Source organism: Mus caroli, unplaced genomic scaffold (genome assembly GCF_978045245.1).
Source record: "Mus caroli unplaced genomic scaffold, Mus_caroli_1 scaffold_12, whole genome shotgun sequence".
In the NCBI taxonomy this organism is placed as follows: Eukaryota; Metazoa; Chordata; class Mammalia; order Rodentia; family Muridae; genus Mus; species Mus caroli.
Window position 1 is genome coordinate 26,113,751 of NW_028227267.1, and position 22,601 is coordinate 26,136,351.

Below are 22,601 nucleotides of genomic sequence, written 5' to 3' on the forward strand. Positions count from 1 at the left end.
CGACGTTGCAGAGTGGAGATGGAAAACCGTTCCTGGAAAGGTCAAGGTGCTTGGGAACTATGACTGAGAGAAGAGTCTGGCCCTTGCAGAGCAAGCTCAGGGAAGGGGGTCAGGGGTCGGGTCCTGCTAGCTCACCTGCACAAACATCCTCTGCCCTTGAACATCACTCTCCAAAAGCTCATCCTTTTCCACAGGAAAAGCGAAGAAGAGATACAGGCACTGAAGGAGCAGGGCCGGAAGCCCTGAATCCACCACTCTGCCCAGTGTCTCCTAGAGGGGAAAGTAAGTCACACACAGGTAACCACAGGCAGCGGGAACTCTGACATGCATCAAGCCCCACATCTGTAGAACTGTAGGCAATCCACTTCCCCTCTCTGCATTCCATGTCCTCAATTGGGAAATGTTTGTGATCGTGGGACCCACCTATGGTCTTCTGCTCCTCTGTAAGGTGATGCGCTCCCTCCCCTTTAATGGAGCCCTGACTTTTCTTGACTTCCTTGGGCAATTTGTCCCTTCACTGCTTCAGGGCCGACTGCTTCTGTGGACATAAAGTCCCCACTTAGACAGCAGACAGGTCCCCCCTCAGGGGCAAACACTTGAGTATAGGTCAGGGGTTACCCTTGCAGCTAGCATCTATGATAAGTCTGTGAAACTGCCCCGAGGAGCCATGACAGGTTATGGCAGCCCAGCTCCACACAAACACCCAAATGCCTTCCTGATGCTTTATGCTGAGGGCTGCTGCCCCCTACAGGTCACTTGCTCCCTCCTATTCCCTCTTCATCTCTTGGCCTGTCTTGCAAGGGTCTCTGGCCATTTCTGCTGCTGATTCCAACTGTCAGGTTCCCAAGAGGAAACTAGCCTCTCATCTACCAACCACTCAAGAGGAGGCTTAAGAGTCTCATTTCCATAAAGAGAGGACACAGCCACAGCCAGCATGGGGCACAATTCACTTAGGACAAGGGCCAAGAGTTATACCTCATTCCAGTTGGACCAACTTGGAAGCACCATGGAGCCCAGAGCAGGAGCTCTAGGGGCAATGGACTAGATTTCTACACAGGAAGCCAGCCTTCTCCATGCCTCCATGCATCTCTAAATCCAACTCAGGGACCCTGGGATCACTAATTGGCACCATGCACAGGATACACCCAACCTAACCCTTACAGGTAGGGAGTGGTTGATAAATTCCGACATAAATGTTCTCACACTGACCATATAAGAGAGGCCTGACTGGGCTGGAGAGATGGCTCAGCAGTTAAGAGCACTGACTGTTCTTCCAGAGGTCCTGAGTTTAATTCCCAGCAACCACATGGTGGCTCACAACTATCTGTAATGGGATCTGATGCCCTCTTCCCAACTTCTAAAGTCAGAAATACAATACAACCAAGTGGTAGAAGTGAACTGATTCTCATGTGGTTACACACAGCTTGTCCATTGAGAAGGCAGGGCCTCAAGCCTGAACCTCAGGCCATGAAGTCCATGTGTATCATCAGAAAGGGAAAAGGGAGTTGATTATGAGTCTGTGAGGAAAGGGGACAGGTCATTACCCTGGACCTTAGTTCTCCCTGTCCACAGAGAAGGAGCACCTGGGAACTCCTGCGAGGCCTGGAACTCACCGAGTCTGTACCCGTGAGCACATACACCGACTTTAGGAGCAGGTTACCATCCTGATCCGCGTCACTCTTCCACTGCAGTAGCTGCCCAGCTGCAGCCCGGGCTTGCTCTGCAAGATGCCAAAAGCTGGTTGGTGACTCATCCTATCCACGAGGCTCCAAAGACCTCCTCTTCCCTGAAGATGTGTCTGTCCTGCTGCAGAACACATGTCTCCTTGCCCATGTACCTCAGGGCTAAATGAGAATGTCCCAAACATGACTCTCTTCCAGGTTAACAGCCCTGGAGGGGGTGGGGTTTATTACCCACCCAAGTCACCGTAGTTCCCTACTGCAATGAGTAATAACTAAGCCTCCAAAACTGGACCCCTACAATCCACTTTTCACCTCACTTTTTGTATCACCCAACACCTTACACTGCTGAAGACTCAGCAAGCTATGTTAGTCTTAAGCTTCCTTCCACCTGCAATTCCTTCTGTCCCTCAGCCCATATCCCCATGACACACAGCCAGCCTCCATGGGCCGGTTCACATGGTTGGAAGAACGCCTATCAGACATTCCAATAAAAGGTGCATTCTCAAGCCTCAGTGTCTTTACCAGACCAAGCTCTCCACTGAACATATGGGTCCTTCCTTCTCTGACCCCGGGACAGTCTCCAGATACCCAGAATGGGTATCTGTGTATCTGTGTGTATCTGTGGGGTGTGTGTGTGTGTGTGTGTGTGTGTGTGTGTGTGTGTGTGTGAGAGAGAGAGAGAGAGAGAGACAGAGAGAGAGAGTGACAGAGAGAGGGGGGGAGAGGGAAAGGGAGAGGGACTATGTGCCTCTGCTTGTCTGTGTCTGTGTGTCTCTATGCATGTATTTGTATGTAGTATCTGTCAGTAGTATCTATATATGTGTATGTATGATGTACAGTTCTGTGTGTGCCTCTATATGAGATTCTGCATATGTACATATACTTTCTGTTTATGACCTGTGTCTCTTCTATGTGTATTTTTGTGTGTAAATATTTATGTATAGTTTCTATGTGGGGTGCAGTGTGTGCTATGTGTATAGTGTGACTGATAGTGTGTTTCTGTTTGTGCAGATGATATGTGATTAGGGGCTGAATGGGCGGTAGGTAGAGAATGATTATTTATGTGCATATGTGGAAAGCACTTTTTGTTTGGGTTTATGTGTGCAGTACAGAGTACATGACTGTGAAATATATCTATGTGAAATAGTGTGTGTGCATGTGCACACATGCACACATGTGTGATACAAATAAGCATCGGTGTAGTGAAGTATTCATGTTCAGTGTGGTGTTCAGAATGTATGCAATGTGTATTGTATGCCTATGAACATCTCTGCATGAAATTTTTGTGTTTTGTGTCCATGTGTGCAATGCGACTGTGTATGGATGTGGATGAAATCTGTCTGGCATGACTGTGTGTGTGTGTGTGTGTGTGTGCACTCGCACGCACATGCTCTGTGTGGTGGGACTGCATGTGCCTGTGTCACAGGCTCCACCCCTTGCTATGTCCCTCCTTTTTTCCCAAGTCCATGACTCTCTCCTTTCAGAAGAGAGCAGAGAGAAGGAGGCAGGTGAGTCTGCAGCCTATTTTGTCCTCCATCCTCACTCCCGAGCCTCTTCTTTTACCTGCGGGCTTCCCAGCAAGTGCCTGTTGTATTTCCTGGGCAAGTTGGTCAGACACATCTTCTGCCAGCCTTTGGAGACTTCGAAAGCAGATAATACCCACAGAATGTTCCCAAGCCTGAAAGGCAACAATCAGACTCCAATTAGAGAGGGTCGTGCAACAAGCCAACCATGAAAGTCACCTGGCCTGCCTCCAGCCAGCCAAAGGCTCCACTCCCACCCCAGGAATGACCAAAAGTTTGCCTATCATCCACTGTGATGGTTAGCCTTGGCTGTCACTTGGCAAGATCTGGAATCGTCACAGCACCTTATCTTTGTGCATGTCAAGGGATTGTCTACACTGGGTTAACTGAAGCAGGAAGACCCACATAATTTGGGCATCATCTCTCAGTTTACTCAACCCAGGCTGAATAAAGAGGGGAACTAGGCAACAGCATCCCCTCTCTCTGTCACTTTATCTGTCTCTCTTTGTCTCTGTGTCTCTGTCTGTCTCTATCTCTATTTCTCTGTTTCTCTCTGTCTCTATCTCTGTCTGTTTCTCTCTGTATGTTTCTGTGTTTCTGTCTCTCTGTCTCTGTCTATTTCTGTTTCTTTCTGTCTCGCTGTCTCTCTCTCTCTCTCTCTGTGTCTGTCTGTCTGTTTCTCTCTGTCTCTGTGCCTCTGTCACTCTGTGTTTCTATCTCTCTGTCATTCTCTTTCTCCCTGTCTCTCTGTCTCTGTCTCACTCTCTCGCTCTCTGTTTGCTGACTGGAAATGCAATGTGGCCAGCTGTTCCATGTGCCTGCTGTCATGACATGCTGCTATGATGGGCTGTTCCCTGGAACCATGAGCTACAACACACTCTTCCATTTCTGATATATTAGATGTGGAGGATTTGTGAGCTAGGTTTCGAACTAAATGTTGCATGGGGGCTGAATTTTTTGTTTTGTGTTTTAAATTTTCTATTCTGTAAGTGGTGAGCTAACTGGCAAAGGATTGCAAATGGAAGGAGATATGATAATGCGTTAGAGCTTTGGTAAAAACAACAAAACTGCTGATGGCTATTAGACACAGTACGTCTTCAACAAATATTTGGCAAGAACATTATTACAAGATCTACAATAATAATGATGGCCAAGTGCATAACATGATGGTCTTATTTTCACTAACACTCTTACTAGCCTTTGAGGTTGGCACTACTTTTAGACACACTTCGAAGAAATGGAGTATGATGGTTAGTTTTAACTTGCCACAACCTTGAATCAGCTGAGAAGAAAGCCTGGATGGAAAAGTTTATAATCGTGTTGGCTTGACTAAACAAATCTGTGTGGGGTTGTATGGGTTGTTAATTGATATAGGGAGACTCCATCCATAATGGGTGGCACTATTCCCCAGGCTGGGGTCTTGAACCATGTAGAATAAGATGGAGCTAAGCATAAGCAAGCAGGCATCATGAGTGTATCCATTCTCTCTGACCTTGACAATAGATGTGATGTGACTTAAGTTATTTATGTTCATGCCTTGACTTCCCCTTAATGATGGACTGCATCCTGGAATTATGAGCCAAGCAACCCCTTTCCTCTCCATTGCTACTTTTGGTCAGGGCATGTTATCAGAGCAACAGAAATGAAGCCAGAATGATGAGAGTGAAGGAGAGAATAAGCAAGGGAATCTGTTAAGATGCAGCCTCAAGAGTTAAGCTGTTTCAGAGGGGCATGGTGGTGCACACCTGTGGTGCCAGCATTCAGGGGCTGAGGCAAGAATATAGTAAGTTCAAAGTATCATGTAGCCTGGGCTACACGATACTGTGTCTAGGAAGGAAGGAAGGAAGGAAGGAAGGAAGGAAGGAAGGAAGGAAGGAAGGAAGGAAGGAAAAGAGAGGAGAAGAGAAAAGAAAGAAGAGAAGAGAAGAGAAGAGAAGAGAAGAGAAGAGAAGAGAAGAGAAGAGAAGAGAAGAGAAGAGAAGAGAAGAGAAGAGAAGAGAAATAGAAAGAGGAGGAGTTGGATTCGGATTATTTCATCCACAGAGAACCTAACCAGGTAGCCTTTTCATATCCATGACCATGGCAGTTACCACCTGGACTCGGTCACTCAGACATGTAATCTCTAGATGGGAAGCAATCCTTTAATCTTGGAATTTCTGAGGTAGGGTACTGTCCTTCCCTGGGACCATGAACTCTGTGGTACAAACTTTCAAATAAATTCCTTACCTCCTCCCTCAACTCCCAAGCCCTTCAAAGACCAATTTTCAGGCCATTGACTCTGGAGCATGGATATTGTCTCGGGAGCAGTGGGACTCCTGGAGGCACGCGACAATAAAGCAAATAGGGCCACTGTGACTTGAGCAGTAATTGTACTCAGAGCCAGGGCTCCCAAGGCACAGCTTCTTCCTGGGACTGTGATGGGCGCTTTCTCCAGGCTGCCTTAGCTCTTTCAAGGCCGCCAGGGTGCCATTTGATGCACAGAGCCAATCATTCGCTGAATGGTACCACAGAGACCCCCAAAGAGTTAAAGCAGCTTCCAAAAGGCCCTAATTTTTCCCAAACTGGGACTTGCATGCTGAGAAAATATTGCTCAATATTTTAAAAAAAAATCTTTTATTTACTAACATTATCTAAGCTGCACCATCATGCCTCGTGGCTGTCCCTTCTCTTCTCAGGCAAGAAAGGAAACAATGCTATGATCTCCAAAGGGAAATAAACAAAGACAGACGCTCATGTGGCAATGGGAGGAAACCCCAGCTGCTCAGGACAAAAAGTGTGGTTGCCTTTCCTGCCTGACCATGATATTATTACTCTCACTGTGGTCTGAGAGGTTGGCCTTTGAGTTTCAACCGTTCCTGGGGCTTTACATGAGACTTCCTGCTTAGTGTGGCACTGTGGACAACCACTTTTATAAATTAAAAACAAAAGTAAAAGTGCTATGGCAAAGCTTCTGTTAAAGTAACAAAGCTGCAGTTTCCCTGAAGTGAGAGTAAACCAGGGTCGGTCTCCACTGCCAGGTAGAGTAGACTCGGGAGTGAGGTAGGGCAGACGTTGACATCCTGTATCCCCTCTAGAAATCACACTAGAAAATAATTGTTGGTTAGTTCTGCTATTATATTCAGTGGTACTTTTCTTTCTTTCAGTACCAGAAGACCTACTTTTAAAATGATCATATTTATTGATACAGAGTCCATTGGATTGGTAGTTAGCTTAAGAATGAACATAGCAGACATGAACCCATGTGTACAAGGTGCACACACACACACACACACACACACACCCGGAGGTAGGATGTGAACAAGAAGGAGAATAACCATATTCCTGCCCACACAGCTCTTTACTTGGGACTGTCTAATCTTCCTGCTACTTGGCAGCAACACTCTACACTCGAGAATCCCAGAACTCCAACTGACAGGGAGCTGCCACTGGAGTCTCCTGAGTGCTGTGCCTAGAAATGTTTGCCCTCCCTACTCTTATATTCAAGCCACCAAAACTCTCCTAGATTCAAGAAGAAGGTTGTGATAAATGCGATGTGGAGCCTAACAGATATATCTATAATACAACTCCCACACCTATGGCTCAAGGATCATTGAAGAAGTGGAGGAAGAAAGACTGTGAGAACCCAAGGATTGGGGAGTCTTCTGTAAGATTGTGTCTTCTAATAATGTTGGAAGGTACATGAAGTCTCACCAATAGGACTCGGCAAACATGAAATGAACAAGAACACAGCAGTAGAAATACTAATGTGAACAAGGAAACAAAGAGGTTTCAACCATGAAGAAAGAACTATAGGCAACTAAGAAGGAGAAACCGTCCTCCCAGGGAAAGGGCATACACTTGGTTATCCAATACCAACTGGTCAGTCTTTCAAATACATAGAGAGAAATAGTATTACACAAACTGAGCAGGTTATATTTATGTATTTAGGAAGGTGTGTGTGTGTATATATTTTAAATTGGTGCACAAAAGCTTTTGTTGAAATTAAAAAAAATGGTGGGTGTGCGTGTGTGTAAAAACAACAAATAATGAAAGATGAGGCCATAAATCTGAAAGATCAAGGAGGGGGTACATGAAGACTATACAGAGAGGCAAAGTACAGGGAAAATGATGTAATTATAATCTCACAAGTCAAAAGAAATATTTTTAATAGAGAAAGGAACATAGGCCTTCCTTCTCACATGGAGGAGTGTGAGACCATTTACAGAATCCCCAGCCTACCACGTCCACACATCTCCCTTTTCTCCAATGTACCTCTCCAGTTCCATACACTGAGGAATTCTGCAATCACTTCTGGGTCCTCTCTGTCTTGCTTCCTGCTTTTCTCAGAGCACAGATTCCAAGGACAATCTTAACCGATGAGAGCTACAGCATTAGCTCTCTTCATATCTGTTACCACAGAGTATCTTTGCATGACCTGGAGTGCTGCCTATCTACTGAAGCAAATTCAGTCTAAGACCAGAACTCATCTGTGCTTTCTTCAAGCATGCTTCTTCCTCCAGCATGAAATCCTAGGATGGGGAAAGTTCTCAGGATTCAAAGCCCACAGTTCTGCACAGACAAAGAACAGCAGTCTTTACAACATTGCTCTGTGTGCCATAGAAGCCACTGGCCCTGTGTTGCTTCTTATGTGGTGGAATAACACCTCTTCTCTGCCCTCACCACCCTGGAGTTAGATACCCAGACAGTATGTGTGCAGGGTGTGGCAATCATTTTGTCACCAAGGGAAAAGTAAGGTCCTAGCAGGCAAAGTTGTTGTATCATGAGTCATCATGGATCAAGAAAAGGAAAAGCAGATAGGCCCTACCCTACAAACTCAAGCACGGAGCAAAGGAGCCTAGTGGTTAGCAATGCAGGCTTCAGGCAGGCTTTCCACTTCAGTTCTGCTCCCAGCTAACAACTGGATGACCTTGGGCAGGTTGCTCAACCTCTGCAAACCTCTATTTCTCCACTTTCAGGGTTGCCATTTATGTAGCTTCATATCAATATCCACAGGGTTATAATGAGGACCTGTACACATGTAGCAGAGTGCTGGGTCAGGTAGGGCTTGCTGAGTGTTGTTTAGGTCTCATCTATGACATCCTCTGTTCAGCTAACATCACAACACAATCCTCAAGGTCTTCCTTCCGCCCCTGCTATGTGTTTGAACTTGGAGCACCACTCTCCTTCAGGTGCCTTTTGTTTCTATTCTGCTCCTGGATTTACAACGGATTTGCATCCCAATAAATCCACTGTAGATGAGAATATACCAAACACAGCTAGCCTACTGAGCATGCACTGCACTGGTTGTTTAGCTCTGTTACCTAGGCCAGCCAGGAGCTGGGACTCACAGCCTCAGGCCAGAAGAGTGAGGGAGGATAATACCAGACACTGGCAGACCTGGAGCAAAGCAGCATTTTAAGCCTAACATTCCACTTCAGCTGACCACACATTACTTTGCACATAAAGGTGAAACATCTTAAGTCAAACCATGGTAAGTCTGTGGCCATATTTGTATAGTTGGGTAGTCCTACTTAAAGGCTGATTGGTTGTTTGAATAGATTTGGCCCTCATAAACTCATTTGTTTGAGTACTTGGCCTATGGAGAGTGGCACTAATAGGTGTGGCCTCATTGGAGGAAGTGTCCCATGGGGTGGGCTTTGAGATCTCCTCCTAGGTTCAAGCTCCCCCCAGTGTGGAAGAGCCCCTTCTGCTGGCTGCCTGTGGGAGACAGTCGCTCCTGGCAGCCTGCAGATCAAGATGTAGAACTCTCAGCTCCTCCAGCCCCTTGTCTACCTGAGTGCTGCTATGCTTCTCACCATGATGATAACAGACTGACCCTCTGAGACTGTAAGACAGCCCCAATTCAATGTTTGGCTTTATAAGAGTTGCCTTGATCACAGCAACAAAACACTAACTAAGACAACGGAACAAGGTGATACTTAGAAAAAAAGCAAGAGAGCAGCCCTGGGGAAGAGCTGACCCTAGACCAGGATTGAGACACTGCTGACTTTAGCCTGGCTGAGAATGCTTCTTCCTGTGCACTAAAGACATGAGAGCCCTGACCATAGGGAAGAGTCTAGGGTCCTAGAGGTGAACTTGATTTCTGACTCATCCCCCCAGGTCAGCCCTTGTCAGAATTCCAGACACTCTGGGTTTCCCATAGGCCTCCCTGTTACCAAAATGGTAACCAAAATCTTGCTTGGGTTAGTGACTCTTCTGCCAGTCTCAAGAGTCACCAAGTTAAAGCGTGTATGACTGCCAACCTTCATCACATCTTGCCACCACAAGGCTCACCCCTTCTCTGTTAGTCTGACTGACAAAGAAGCTACTTCAGTCAGGCGTGACCCCACACCTCAGGAAATACTCCTTTCCAAGCAGGCGTAACTCAAACTCACATGTGCACATTGCATGAACATTCAAAGAACATTCTAGATCACATTATTTTTCCTTGGTCCCAAAATGAAGAGTCAAGTTTAAACATTCCACCTCCATCAACCAAAGTAAATGAGAGCTCTTTTATGTACACTTGAGAGTTTCAACTGTCCAGATGCTGATGTTATCATAGCTACCATTTTTTTTCCAAAAGAATTGAAAATGTGATTTTTATATTGCTCATAAGGCATGTTGCTTATGGAACTTTATGACATCTCATGAATAAAACTAAGGCAAGCCTTCTCTGGGCTCATCCGAGACCTCTTATGTGGATATTCACACCACCAACTCTATTTTTAGCTATCTGTCGAGTGTCCTCAGAGCATTATATCAGCCTGTGGTGCTGAAGAGCGGCAGGATCCGCACATTAGCAACGGCATGTTTTCCAGATAGCTAGAAATGAGGCTTCTGCAGAATCTCACCAGAAATAACAATAAATAATAAATAAATACAGCCAAAACACACAGTTTACTAAATGCCCAGACTCAGCCAGTGCGTATATCAAAACATCACGCTGTACTCCACGAATAGCTGCTAAAAGCTTGTGTGCCAAACAAAAATAAAATAAAATCTGGGATTCTGACCTTTAGGAACAGGGGGAGAAGGCTCAGCAAGTTCTTCCGACGTTCTTCTGGGTTCCTGGGCATTAGCTGCTGATATTCCAGGAATTTCTGTTCAAGCATGTCCCAGAGGACACTGGGGCTGGGCGACTGCCCTTCTAGTGAAAAATTGGGCTTCACAGAGGGGGATTGTCCTTCATTTTGGAAACCTGGGTCCTCGGGTCTGTCCTCAGTCTTTGAAAGATCTTCAGCCTCCATCGTTGGCGAAGCAGATCTGAATCCAGAACAAACAATTGAAAATGAAAAGTCCTGCTGTGCCACTTCCTGGTGACTGGTTGGAAGAAAAGTCCAACATTATTCAGTTCAGCTTCCAGAAGTGTCTAAGTGTCAGAACCCTACTAAAATGAGGAAGGACCATCCAAAAGAGATCCAGACTTCCATAGGATTAACACATAGAATTAACAGTACCACATGTCCCAGGCAGTGTGTAGGAGTCAGTAGATAAACCATATACGGTGACACTGAGTGAGGGATCCTCTCTGCAGACACTTAAGGAGACCCACAGGCCCAGAGGCATAAGAGGAATATCTATCAGGCTGTGGCTAAAGCTGGAGAGCTCCTTCAAGCTGACTCTCGTCTAAGAGACTGCAGAAACACAGGAGACATGCAAGTATTTGAGCAGTGAAGGCATGAAATTCCTTCAAGTGTCCGGGAGGCTGGAGAGATGCTGCACGGGGTGGGAGAACTTGCAACTTTTGCAGAGAATCCAGGCTCGGTTCCCAGCACCCATGTGGTGGGTCACAACCATGTGTAATTCCAGTTGCAGAGGGACCTACACGCTTGTCTGTTCTCTGTGGACACCAGGCACACATGTGCATAGACATACATGCAAACAAAATTCTCACGCACATAAAATAAAATGAATCTTCTTCAAATAATTTTTAAGTCATAGGTAGCTTATAAATAATGTTAATTAATATATAATTTATATAAGACACAATTCACTTTTTAACTTTTCTAAGTTAAGGTCATGTATGTTATACACACATATACATTCAAATGGCATATATGTATGTATATATATATGCATTTACGCTATTTTAACAATTCTTTATGTAGTTAAGTGGCATAAGTATAGTTAAGGATGGCCCGATGCAAACACCTGTAATCCCAGTAGGAAGGTGAGGGAAAGGATTGCAGATTCAAAGCCAACCTGGGTATATAGTGAGTTTCTTGGATGCCTAGGCTACATAGAAAGACCCAGCCTCAGAAAGAAAGAGAGAGAGACCAGATGTACAACTATCATCATTAGGAATGTCTAAAAGTTTTTATAGGTATGCAATCTATATTTATAGGCATTTAATCTATATAAACTGTAATGTCTACAACTTACGTCTGAAAGGAGAGGTTCCCACTTGCTATCAGCACTGTTTGCTTTGTGCTCAGTATGTTTGGAGGACTATGTGCTCAAAATGACCCTTGGGTCCCTGAGCTTGCTGGAGCCCTGTGTAAGTATATACAGGATCAAGCTGTGACAGCAAGTACCCTCAAGTCAGCACACAAAAGAACAAGAGCCTTTGGGGTGGAAGCAGCTATAGTCAGTTCCCCTGCTAGGTGTGCCTGCCCCCGAAGTTGCTTTTGTCTGTGTCCTTGACTGTCCATTGTCAAACATCTCAGGAAAGATATGTCTGGTTCACAGAACAGCACAGGCCTGGGGTTCATTTGACTGAAGTGAAATGCACTCCAAATAGAGATCAAAAATGTCTAGGCTTCCAGCATAACTATCTCTCCAAACTAAACATTTCCATGTCAGAATCCATCCTGAACTCAAACTCAGAGGCACATCAGTTACACTTGACTAACCAAAAGAAAGGGGACTAGACTCCTGTCCCTGTATTTCCAGGCAATGCTAGCCATCCTCCAGAATGCCCTGACCTTGCTTAGGTGCAAATCTGCCATCCCCAGCCTTTTTCTGTCTGTCACTCATGCCTCCTACCCTCAGACTTCATTCCCAGAAATCATTTTTCTTATTTTGTTTTAATGGATTTAAAAAAAAAAAAAACATGGTGTATCCATGTGATGGGTGGGATATTGCTAATCCATTTAAAATGTAATGAACGAACCAAGAAATGTAAGTATCAAATAATTATTCTGGATGAAAGAACCAGGACACAGAGGATCACAATTAAATGATCCCATGTGTATGAAACTCGAAAACATAATATCTGTTGATTAGGAAGGCTCAGTGGCCACCTGAGTCTGAGGATAGCGTTCCTAGGTGGGGACATCATGAGATTTTTGTGGCTTTGCAACTGTTCGTTATTGATCACAGTGTTCGTTATAAGAAAGCACATATTTAGCAAAACTCATGAAAGGCAGGTTTTAAATGGGCACAGCTGTATTACCATGTAAAATGCCCCTGAAGTGTTCGGTGCAGGCATTGGGGTTAATGTCTCTCTGGAAGGAGTATTGGAGTTGCTCACGTCCCTCAGTCCCCTCCCTGGCCTTGGCAGGCTCTTCTGGCAATATCTATCTTCTTAGTCTTGGCTCTCCATTGCCCAGGTCTATACCCATGCCTGCTTGGTGGGTAATGCACTCCTGGCATGGACACTTGGGGAACACAGCCAACAGCCCCTGGTTTGTGTGCCTGCTTTTCAAGTACCCTGGTGGCTTGGTCCTTTTAGGATCTCACTCAGCACAGTGTCTTTGGACAGAAACACGCAGCTGTGCATTTGTGAAGTTTGTGTCCTCCCGATGCCACCTCTTTACAGAGTGGTGTTGTGTGTGCATCTACTTGACAGCTCTCACAGTGGCAGAGGGCTAACTCACCCTCAGCCTCCAGTTCAGCACACAGTGCTGTAGGGGAATAGTCATGCAGACCGTCTCACAGGACAATACGGCACTGGTATACATCTGAAAGCAGCAGAATTGAATGAAGAACCTATACACCACGCTAGGTTCCATCAGATTCCACTGAGGTGCCTCCAGTACACAGGCATGGGGCACACTCCCTCCTCTCACGCCTCACAGCCGGCCACCCTGGATTGGCATCACCCGCTATTCTACTGATTGACAATGACTTTGAATTGAAGACTGTTTTGCTGTCGTGTTCATGTCTCTCTGGAAGGAGCATCTTCCCTGTGCCTTTTGGGCTTCTGGATCCTCCTTGATGAGCTGACTACTCATAATCTTGTCTTAAGTGTCTGTGTCTTGTTGATTTCCAAGAATATATTATAGAAGGTGGTCTTGTTTGTTTCGAAAATTATAAGTATCAAGAAGATAGTTCCGTCAGTAAAGTGCTTGGGCTGAGATCCTAATTTCTATCTCCAGAAGCCGTATAAATAGCCAGCCATGGTAGCTCACACTATTAATCCCTAAAAATGGGAATTGGGGACAGGTGGAGCTCTGTGCCAGCCTAGCCTGCTCAGCAAGCTCCAATTCAATTACAGACCCTGTCTCAAAAAAAACATGATGGGGCCTGAAGAGATGGCTCAGTAGTGAATAACACTTGCTGCTCTTAAAGGGAGCCCAGTTTAGATCATAGCACCCACATGGCTGTTAACAACCTTCAGTTCCAGGGGCTCCAAGCACATATGTGATACACATACATGCATGGAAAATACATATAAAAATACATACAGGTAAAAAGCAAAAATAATGAAGTCTTTTATTTTTTAAAAAATGATGAATAGCTCCTGAAAAAAGAAACTGAAGTCTGATCTCTAACCTACACATACACCCAAAAGCACATGCAGGCACGCATACAAGTTCACACAAACATGCAAGTACACACAAACACACAAGAACACACACACACATGCACACACAAAAGTGCAAGTATCATTTTGGATATTCTTCTCTTATAAACTGCTTCATAATTTTTTTTTGTCTTAGTACACTGACTCCTTTCCAATCCCCTGAACATCTTTCTCCACAGAGGCCGAACGTATGAGGCATGGCAGTCTTTGAGCTCATAGACAAGCACTAGGGGAAGCTGGCATGTTAGGACACAGGGTTGTCCCTTCAAGAGAAGGAACGCAATATCCATTATTCATCCAGAAGGGGGTGAGCGGATGCGCTCCCTAGCCTGATGACTTTTGCTCTCGCTGTGTGGCTAGAGACTTTTCTGGCACCAAACCCTCCCCCAGACCCTTATCATAAAGTTGTTTTTCTCAATGAATCTATAAAACCTATCGTGTGCATTTAGCGGATTCTACTCCTCAAGGGGATTTACATAAGCTTTGTTGTTCGTGTGAAATTGAGTCAATTGCTGCCAGAATAATTTTCACCAAATTGTGCTGTGTTTACATATGCCTGGAATAAAACTACTCAGGCTCGAATTCCAGAAGTTTAAACCAACACCAGCTACTGAGCCATTTTGAATCAAACTGCCTACTTGGCTCTCACAGATCATCTCTCTGCTGGCTGTGAAGGTCACAGAGACTGCCACAGCTGAAGAGTGATGTCCATCACTTATTTAATGATGCCACACACTTAGGCCAACTACTCACCATTGAAGATAGTCTTCCCATCTAAATGATGAACCGTGATGCTTTCCTAAATGTCGAAAAGGGAAACAGCCAGTTCTAAGTCAGCCAGTGTTCTAGGCCTTCCGTTCTGTTTTCAGCACATGCCTCCACAGGGCCCAAGAGTGTGCTGTCTTGGATAACCCCAGTTATTTTATTAGCCTGTGTTCATTTTACAAAGTTAGGGCTTCCCTTCTGACACTTTTGCACATGTGCATGGCACACTTTGATCTTGTTCACTCCCATGTCTCCTCTTGTCTCCCACTCTGCCAATACCATTGATTTCAAGTCCTGCTGACTTTACAAGCACAACAGACAGGAAACAAACTCCTCCCTGTAGTTTCTGGCTGTGTGTGCTTCAAAGGGAGGAGCTGTGGGTGCCATCTGTCTAGCCTGCACCCTCAGAGCCCTCCATAGATGCTATTCTACTGTCAGATCCCAGCATGTTCTTGCCTCTTGCTTCCTGTAGGGGTCTCAGCTACTTTCCATGGAAACATATCTAAGGAGTATTACGCTTAAACATAATATGTTCTTAACTAAGTACATGAAATAATGCTTGAGCCAATGAAGAATTCCATGTTGATTGTGCAACACATAAACATGCACACACACACACAAACACACACACATATATGCACACACATGCTCCCTCTGTGTCCCTTTTTGGAACATGTTCTTTTTAATCAGTCTAAGATTTCCACGTGCTTTCCCCAAACACCAAGAGACACTCAAACTGCTATGCCTACAGTGCTGTACCATATCCAGAACAGAGTCAACCAAAGCACAGCCCTACTGAGAGGCTACCATCCCATGGATCAGTTGTGCTGTGACCAGACTCATGGAGTCTGCCAACCAGCACTTTCAGAGAACCTCATCTTGGGAATAAACAGCAGAAAGACAAAGCCACAGGTTGGAAAAGCATGTGTGAGCCTGGTAGGTATGACAATGAACACCTTTAGTCACAGCACTCAGGAGACAGAGGCAGGAGGAGCTCTGTGAGTTAAAAGCCACCCTGATTGACCTAGCATATTCTAGGGCAGCCAAGGCTCCAAAGTGAGACTGACACTGTCTAGCTACAAAAAATGGCAAAGAATGCAAGACATGGGGTTAAACACACAGCAGACATCGTGTGTCCTGTCCCCTCTGGGTGCAGAAGCTGGGTTTATTGAACTGAAACACTTGACTCACACTGGGGGGGAACACACCAAGCCAGTGGAGAAACAGAAGTGTCTCACAAATACGGACCCGTGAAATGAGCTCCTGACTCAGATATAGAGCTGTGGCCACAGCCCTCTGCCTCTTGGCTCTTACCTGTGTCTGCTTCAGTTCTGTTTATCAGGGGAAGGAAAACCAGGAGGTTGGTCAGGGTAACAACCATCAAGAGGAAGCTGCCATTGTGGTCTCTTTACCAAGAAGTAAGTGCCATAGGTAAGCTCTCATATTTGTTCCTACTCAGAGAGAAAAGGAATCAGTTTGGGGTAGAGGCCACTGGAGGAGTCTCTGGAGACAGGGCCAGAACAAGGCATTTATTTACCCTACACACAACATTCAAAGATTTGTTTGTTTGTTTGTTTAATTTTCGAAGGTGGGCCTTGTGCTCAGAAAGTACAATGGTTAAAGAAGCACTAGAAATAATGCCCTCATGCAGTTTCAAAAGTAAATAAAACACTCGCATGTCCTGCCTCTTGCCCCCAAGCTGCCATCTTGGATGGACACATCTGGATCCTACAAAAACTTGAGTTGTTGGTGTTTTTGCTGCTAAAGAAACATTTCTAGGGTTGGGGAAGTGGATCAATCAGATGGCCTACCACACAAATAGGAGGACTCAAGGTCCCATCCTAGCATCCATATAGAAGCCAAAGCAGCAGTGAACATCTGTAACCCAGTGCTGGGAAGATGGATAGCAGTAGACCTCTGGAGCTCACTGTATAGCCAGCATAGCCCAAGCAATGAGCTTCAGCTTTGATGAGCTATCCAATCTCAAAGCATGCAATAGTGAGTAGTCAAGAAAGACACCCGATGTCAACCATTGGCATCCATGCACACATGTGTATACATCCACCCTCACATATACATACACCAGAGAACGAGAGAGAGAGAGATGGAGAGATTTTATTGCCATTCTTTAATTTCTGTTGAGTTAGAGGCAGGTAACCCTTTCAAGATGTGAGATGTGACTTATCATTCTTTGACACTCAGGTGCTCTAAGAAAAGCTCGTCTAAAGCAGTGGTTCTCAACCTTCTTCTTTTTGTTTTTTGAGACAGGGTTTCTCTGTGTAGCCCTGGCTGTCCTGGAACTCACTTTGTAGACCAGGCTGGCCTCGAACTCAGAAATCCGCCTGTCTCTGCCTCCCCAGTGCTGGGATTAAAGGTGTGCGCCACCACGCCCGGCTGGTTCTCAACCTTCTTAACACTGCTATCTTTAATACAGTTCCTCATGTTGTATTAACACCCAACCATAAGGTTATTTTCATTGCTACTTCAGAACTGCATATTTGCTACCTATGCAAATGTGTATATATGTATCTATTTGTATATACGCAAATACCTGACACCCATTTCTCTTGCCCACAGCCTTCAGGCAACACCAGCATCCTTCATTCTGCAGTGTGATATTTAATTAGTCTTTAGGGTCCAGCACCAAAGCAAGTTAAAATGTTCCAATCCCACCCAAGACCCCACTTCTCTCCTGCGTCACTTCCTCGTGGCCTGGCCACTGGGTCTTTTAGGTCTCAGAATTGATTCCAGCAAGGAGCTGGTCTGGATGGATGTCACGAAGCCATGTACAAGTGAATCTGAGAGTTCACCAAGAAAATGGGCAATACCCGAAATGGGAATACTGCCCCCCAGACTATAAACTGATATCAGGGAACACATCAGAAGTTGATGGAACAAATGGCCTTACCAAAGAGCAGAGGGAGGAAGCAAGGCAAGAGGATCCCAGGGGCGCTGCATAAGGGGTTCTGCACATCTAGGGTCTCAGGTGGAACAAGGCAAGGACCAGGTCACCTCAGGACTTGACCTCTCAGGTGACTCCATAAAACCCCTTGGTGCTTCCCCACACCCCTGCAGGGAACAAGAATTCCCAGTTCCTACCCAAGCCAAGTGTCATATGTACCCTGGAAGAGAACGGCAGAGCCAGGACCCTACAATCTGCTTCACAGGCCTTCGAAGAGGGATGCAGTTCAGGTTGTTCTCAGAAGCTCTGGAATTCCCCTAAAGACTAAGTAGGCCCCCCTTGTCAGGAACCAGAGAGGTTTGCAGAAACTTATAAAGACTCAAGACTTCCTTTTTCTAATTCCAGACCTCAATGCACTTAAGGCCAATGCACACACCTCTGTGGTTTTTGCAACAGCAACTGAACACAGGAACTCTCCATATCCTGCAGAAGGGGCTGGCTTTGTATCTTGGTATGTGTATCAAGTTCCACATTGCCAAAAATGGCCAAGGACTGGTTCCCTGGCTGAGACCCTGATGCTTAGCTATGGCATAAGCTAGGAACAGCTCGATGACAATAGCTCCAGCTCCTAACCATTAGCCTCTTCACCATAGAAGCTGGCATGTTGCTTAGCCTCACTGAGTCTTAGAAAACATTGCCTCAGGTCTTCTAACAGGGTGGCCAGTGTTCTCTAAACACAGAAAATCTACTAATCAAGGGTCATTATTCCCATTGTCTGGAGGGCTGTGCAAGACTGAGAATTCTTGACTCCAGAGGGGAACTGATGGATCTGAAACCAAACTGCTAGCAAGCACTAGGATCAAAGGCAAACCCCTGTGCCACTGAGGCTGTAGCTACCCCTCCCCCACCTTCACTTCAGGCTGGCTTGGCACAGCGGTCAACCATCAAAGGAATATGCCTGGGACCTCCTTGGATACTCTTGCCAGCTTCATTGTAGGGATTTCCAGGCTGATCTTTCAAAGCTGTTACCAAGTGCTCATGACCCCAGGTAAGACCACAGTCAACCAGGCTCTGAACAGGAACCCCACTCCCTCCAGTGGCCCCAGCACATTTGGCATTAGTCACTCCCTTGCAACCTACGTCAATGGACTAAACTCTCCTTGCCAGACTCTGCGTGGTGAGTTATAGGATTATTGGTCAAGGAAGGAACACCATCATCTAAATCCACACCTCAAAGTCCAGTGTCATAGATGTTGGGCAAAGACATGGATTGGCCTGTAGTCCAGTCTGAGTACATCATGGAGATCTGAAAAGGCTGCTCTGAGTGCCATGCTGGACCACAGTTCCCCTCTTGAGATGTGTAGCTGAGGAAAGAAGACAGACCATCCAGGCAGGGTGAGCATTTGAGAACATGTTCTGATTCTCAGGAAGAAACCAGAGCAGAGGAGGCCTGCAGCAGCCAGGGCCACACATAGGCTGAGAATACCTAGCTGACAGGCCCTAGTCTCATAAGTCTTCTCTGGGGTGATCTCAATAAAGAAAGAGTTAGGTATCTTACTGAAGCCTTCTGCTGGCTTCTGAGGGCCCAGACCTAGTCTCCTACTGTGCACAGCCTCAGGAACAGGAGTCAGGGAAAGTGGTGCTCAAATACAAAGCCGGAAGTAGCCTTGGGAGGAAGGCAGAGTCTACTCTGAGAGAAGGAGCTGTCAGTCTGGGGTGATGTGGGGTTGGTAAGACAGTAGGAGATAGGAGAAGAGGCAGAGGAGATCTCTGAAGAATCAAGACCAGAAGTAAGCCAGTTGGGGAAACTGAAAGTATGTGGAACGATTAGAATTTGAATGGCCCCATGGGTGCGCATGTCTGAATGTTTCCCCAGGTAGTGGAACTATTTGGGAAGAATTATGAAGTGTGGTCTTGTTGGAGGAAGTGTGTCACTTGAGGTGGTCTTTAAGGTCTCAAAAGCCCACACCATTCCCAATAATCTCTCTTGCCCTCTTTCCCTCTTCCTCTCCCCCCTACCCCCTTCTCACCCACCACCATCCCTCTGCCTTCTCCTTGTAACTCACATATGAGCTCTCAGCTACTGTTCCAGTGCCATGCATGCCTGTCTGCTGCCATGCTCCCCACCATGGTCATCATGGACTCACCCTCTAAAGCTGTGAGTCCCCAATTAAGTAATTTCTTCTATAAGTTGCCTGGTGTCTCTTCACAGAGATAGAACAGTGTCTATGGCAGCATGGGGGAGGCCGACATGTGTCTGCTTCTATGCATAGGGTAGGTGCAGGGCAGAAAGCAGGAGCATGTCACACAGGTCTCTAGACTCAGCTGTCCCCATCTTACTTGTCACCCTCTGTGAGAAGCACAATGCGTATACCTCTGACGTCACCAGTCTGGGACCTCCCTAGATTGCCTGGGTGGTTATGCATCCATTCTGTTTCGCTTATTCGACATGCCATATAACTTGTTCAGAGCTCAGGGGAAGAAAGGCTGAATGGTGAGGTGTGCCTGGGAGTTCACATGCTCAACTTCTGAGAACTGAGTACCTCCTAATTCTCAGAGATCATGAAACACTGCGAATCATGGGCCAAACCACCATGGGGAGTCATCAAACATACCGCAAAACGAGAGCCACCCTCCGCAGTCACTGGGAGTTGTAGCTTTAACGCTGGAAGAGAGTGCTTCTCTATTGCACCAAGCAAACCTGGGCCTGGGGATGCTGCTTTCTCAAAACTCTTCAATGAGAAAAACAGACACTTCTGGCGCAACTTTTACCCGTGATGCTTTCTTGGCCAAACATGGTGGGACTTCAGCTTTGGGCAGAGTCTCCCCACCTCTATGATTCACTTTCCCACCTATAACACCCCACCACCACTGTAGTGCTTGAATAGATGTTCTCTATTAGAAGTATAGTTATAGAATAGAAGTAGCTGTTTGCCCGTGCAGGTCTGCTTTGCCAACAGTTCCTACTGTTCCTGGACTTCAGCCTCTGAGAGACGAATGATTGTTTAACCACAATAAGTTTCCCATGAGAACTTGTTAATGTGTCGGGAATATTTCTTAAACCAGACCTAATTTTTCTATGTGCACAGCAGAGTGGGACCCAAGAGAAACGAACGGGAGGTGCCAAGGGACCCACACAGTGCTAACCAAGTGGGGTGTGTCCAGGCAGCTAGGGGCAGATGCTACACTGCCCATCAGTACTTTATAGCTCTTCCCTCACCTTGTCATAGCAAGCCTGGCTGCCTACAGACTGCTACTCCACCCTACACTGTCAGATTTAGGGACATGGATCTATCATGTGCCTAAATTATTCACTCAAATGTTTTCATGGCTTCCCATATCCTCCAGCAACTGCCCCAAGCATTAAAGCTAAGGCAATATTGAGCCACTATCTTCCTTGCTTCATTTCCACTGTCCCCAGTGGAATCTGGCTGAAGGAACTCTCCACGCCTACCCATCATGACCCTCTACCTCTACACAGCCATCCCTGCAGCAGACTGACCACAGCTGTCCTCTGGGCACCAGAGATAACCCCTCCCTCTCCAGATCCCAGCTCCTCACAACTGGAGTTACCACACTGACTGTAATACAAAGGGCTCTCTCAATTTCTCCCCCATTTCTCATGACTCACGAAAAGAATTTCTTTCCAGGGCTTACATTTCCTCAAATAGGTTTCTATCAATTATGAAATGTCACTGTGGCATCAATTATGAAATATCACTGTGATTTCATTAACATGTTTTAGGGAACGAATCATATCAAACCATATCAAAAAAATCAATTTATTCAGGCATGTTAAGTTGTGCTTTCTTGGTATAAAAGCACTGTTTGGGGCAGGTTATCAGGATACTCTTCTTGCCAAGAGGAGAGGTACAGTTATTCTGCAGGGCACAGGTCTCCTTTCTCCTCTGCCAAGCTCTGCCTGGGCATTCATCCCACAGGTCCATGAAAGGAACTGCCTCTGCAAGCTGGTAGCAGGGTAGTGGCTCTGAAGTCCCTACCCACCCATCCTTGGGTAGAGGATGTCTTCTCCCCGAAGGCTTTTCAGCTCTCCTTACCACTGCTACCTAGGCGGCTCTACCCACTTCCTTCAGAGCTGCTGCTCAAGCATAGATCCTAACCTCCACTTCCACCTCCCACTCCCATCTCCCCCCACTCCCATCTCATCTCCCCCCACTCCCATCTCCCCCCACTCCCATCTCATCTCCCCCCACTCCCATCTCCCCCCACTCCCATCTCATCTCCCCCCACTCCCATCTCCCCCCACTCCCATCTCATCTCCCCCCACTCCCATCTCATCTCCCCCCACCCCCATCTCATCGCCCCCACTCCCATCTCCCCTGACTCTCACCCCAGCCTGAAGGAAAACCTCTGCCAAAGGATCCCTTTCCTCTTTTAAAAGGCATGTGTTCTCAAGGCAGAGACACGGGTTGGTGGTGGTGGGGGCAGAGCTACAAAGCCTTTGACCCTGTCTAGGTTACATTAACCTAATCTCACCTGCTACACCTGGGGCCTCTCTTTTTTATTCAATTTATGGTCCCAGGGAGCCAGGGACAGAGGTGTGGACACTGTGACACTGTGACACCGGTAGACATTATTGATGCTATACATTTCAGCCAGCCTCCAGCACACACACCCCTCCCCCATGTGCATATACTCTTATGCATTACTGACTATCTCAAAGGTTTTGGAGATATGTTTTATTAATTCTTTGAGAATTTCATGCAATTTGTTTTGATTATGTTCACACCTCATGCCACTCCAATTTTCTGTATGTTTCTTTTATTTTTTATAATCCGATATCCATGGTGCCCATATACTCCTGGATGTGGCACAACCACTGGAGTGTGGCAGTCTTACCAAGAGTCATGCCCTTAAAGAAAACTGACTCTCTCTCTCCCCCAGGAATCATCAGCTGTCCATAGCTACTCAGGGGTCAGAGCTTACGGACATTACACACACATGCACACATGCACGCACACACACGTGTGTGCCAAATT

General features: G+C 46.1%; 1 protein-coding gene across 3 annotated transcripts in view; it reads right to left on the reverse strand.

Annotated features, from left to right (window-relative positions):
* The window catches only part of Wdfy4 (WDFY family member 4), a 219,146-nt gene that overhangs the window by 187,681 nt on the left and 8,864 nt on the right, over positions 1–22,601 (reverse strand). For 2 of the 3 annotated variants that reach the window (XM_085828543.1, XM_029469142.2), the window contains exons 2-5: positions 10,201–10,450; positions 3,246–3,360; positions 1,614–1,720; positions 136–270 (exon numbers count right to left, since the gene is read on the reverse strand). In XM_085828543.1, coding sequence (XP_085684669.1) covers positions 136–270; positions 1,614–1,720; positions 3,246–3,360; positions 10,201–10,434 — 591 coding nt within the window. In that variant the 5' untranslated portion in view covers positions 10,435–10,450. Of the gene's footprint in view, positions 1–135; positions 271–1,613; positions 1,721–3,245; positions 3,361–10,200; positions 10,451–14,687; positions 14,735–22,601 lie in introns of those variants that run through there. The other variant, XM_085828542.1, reaches the window with a different exon arrangement.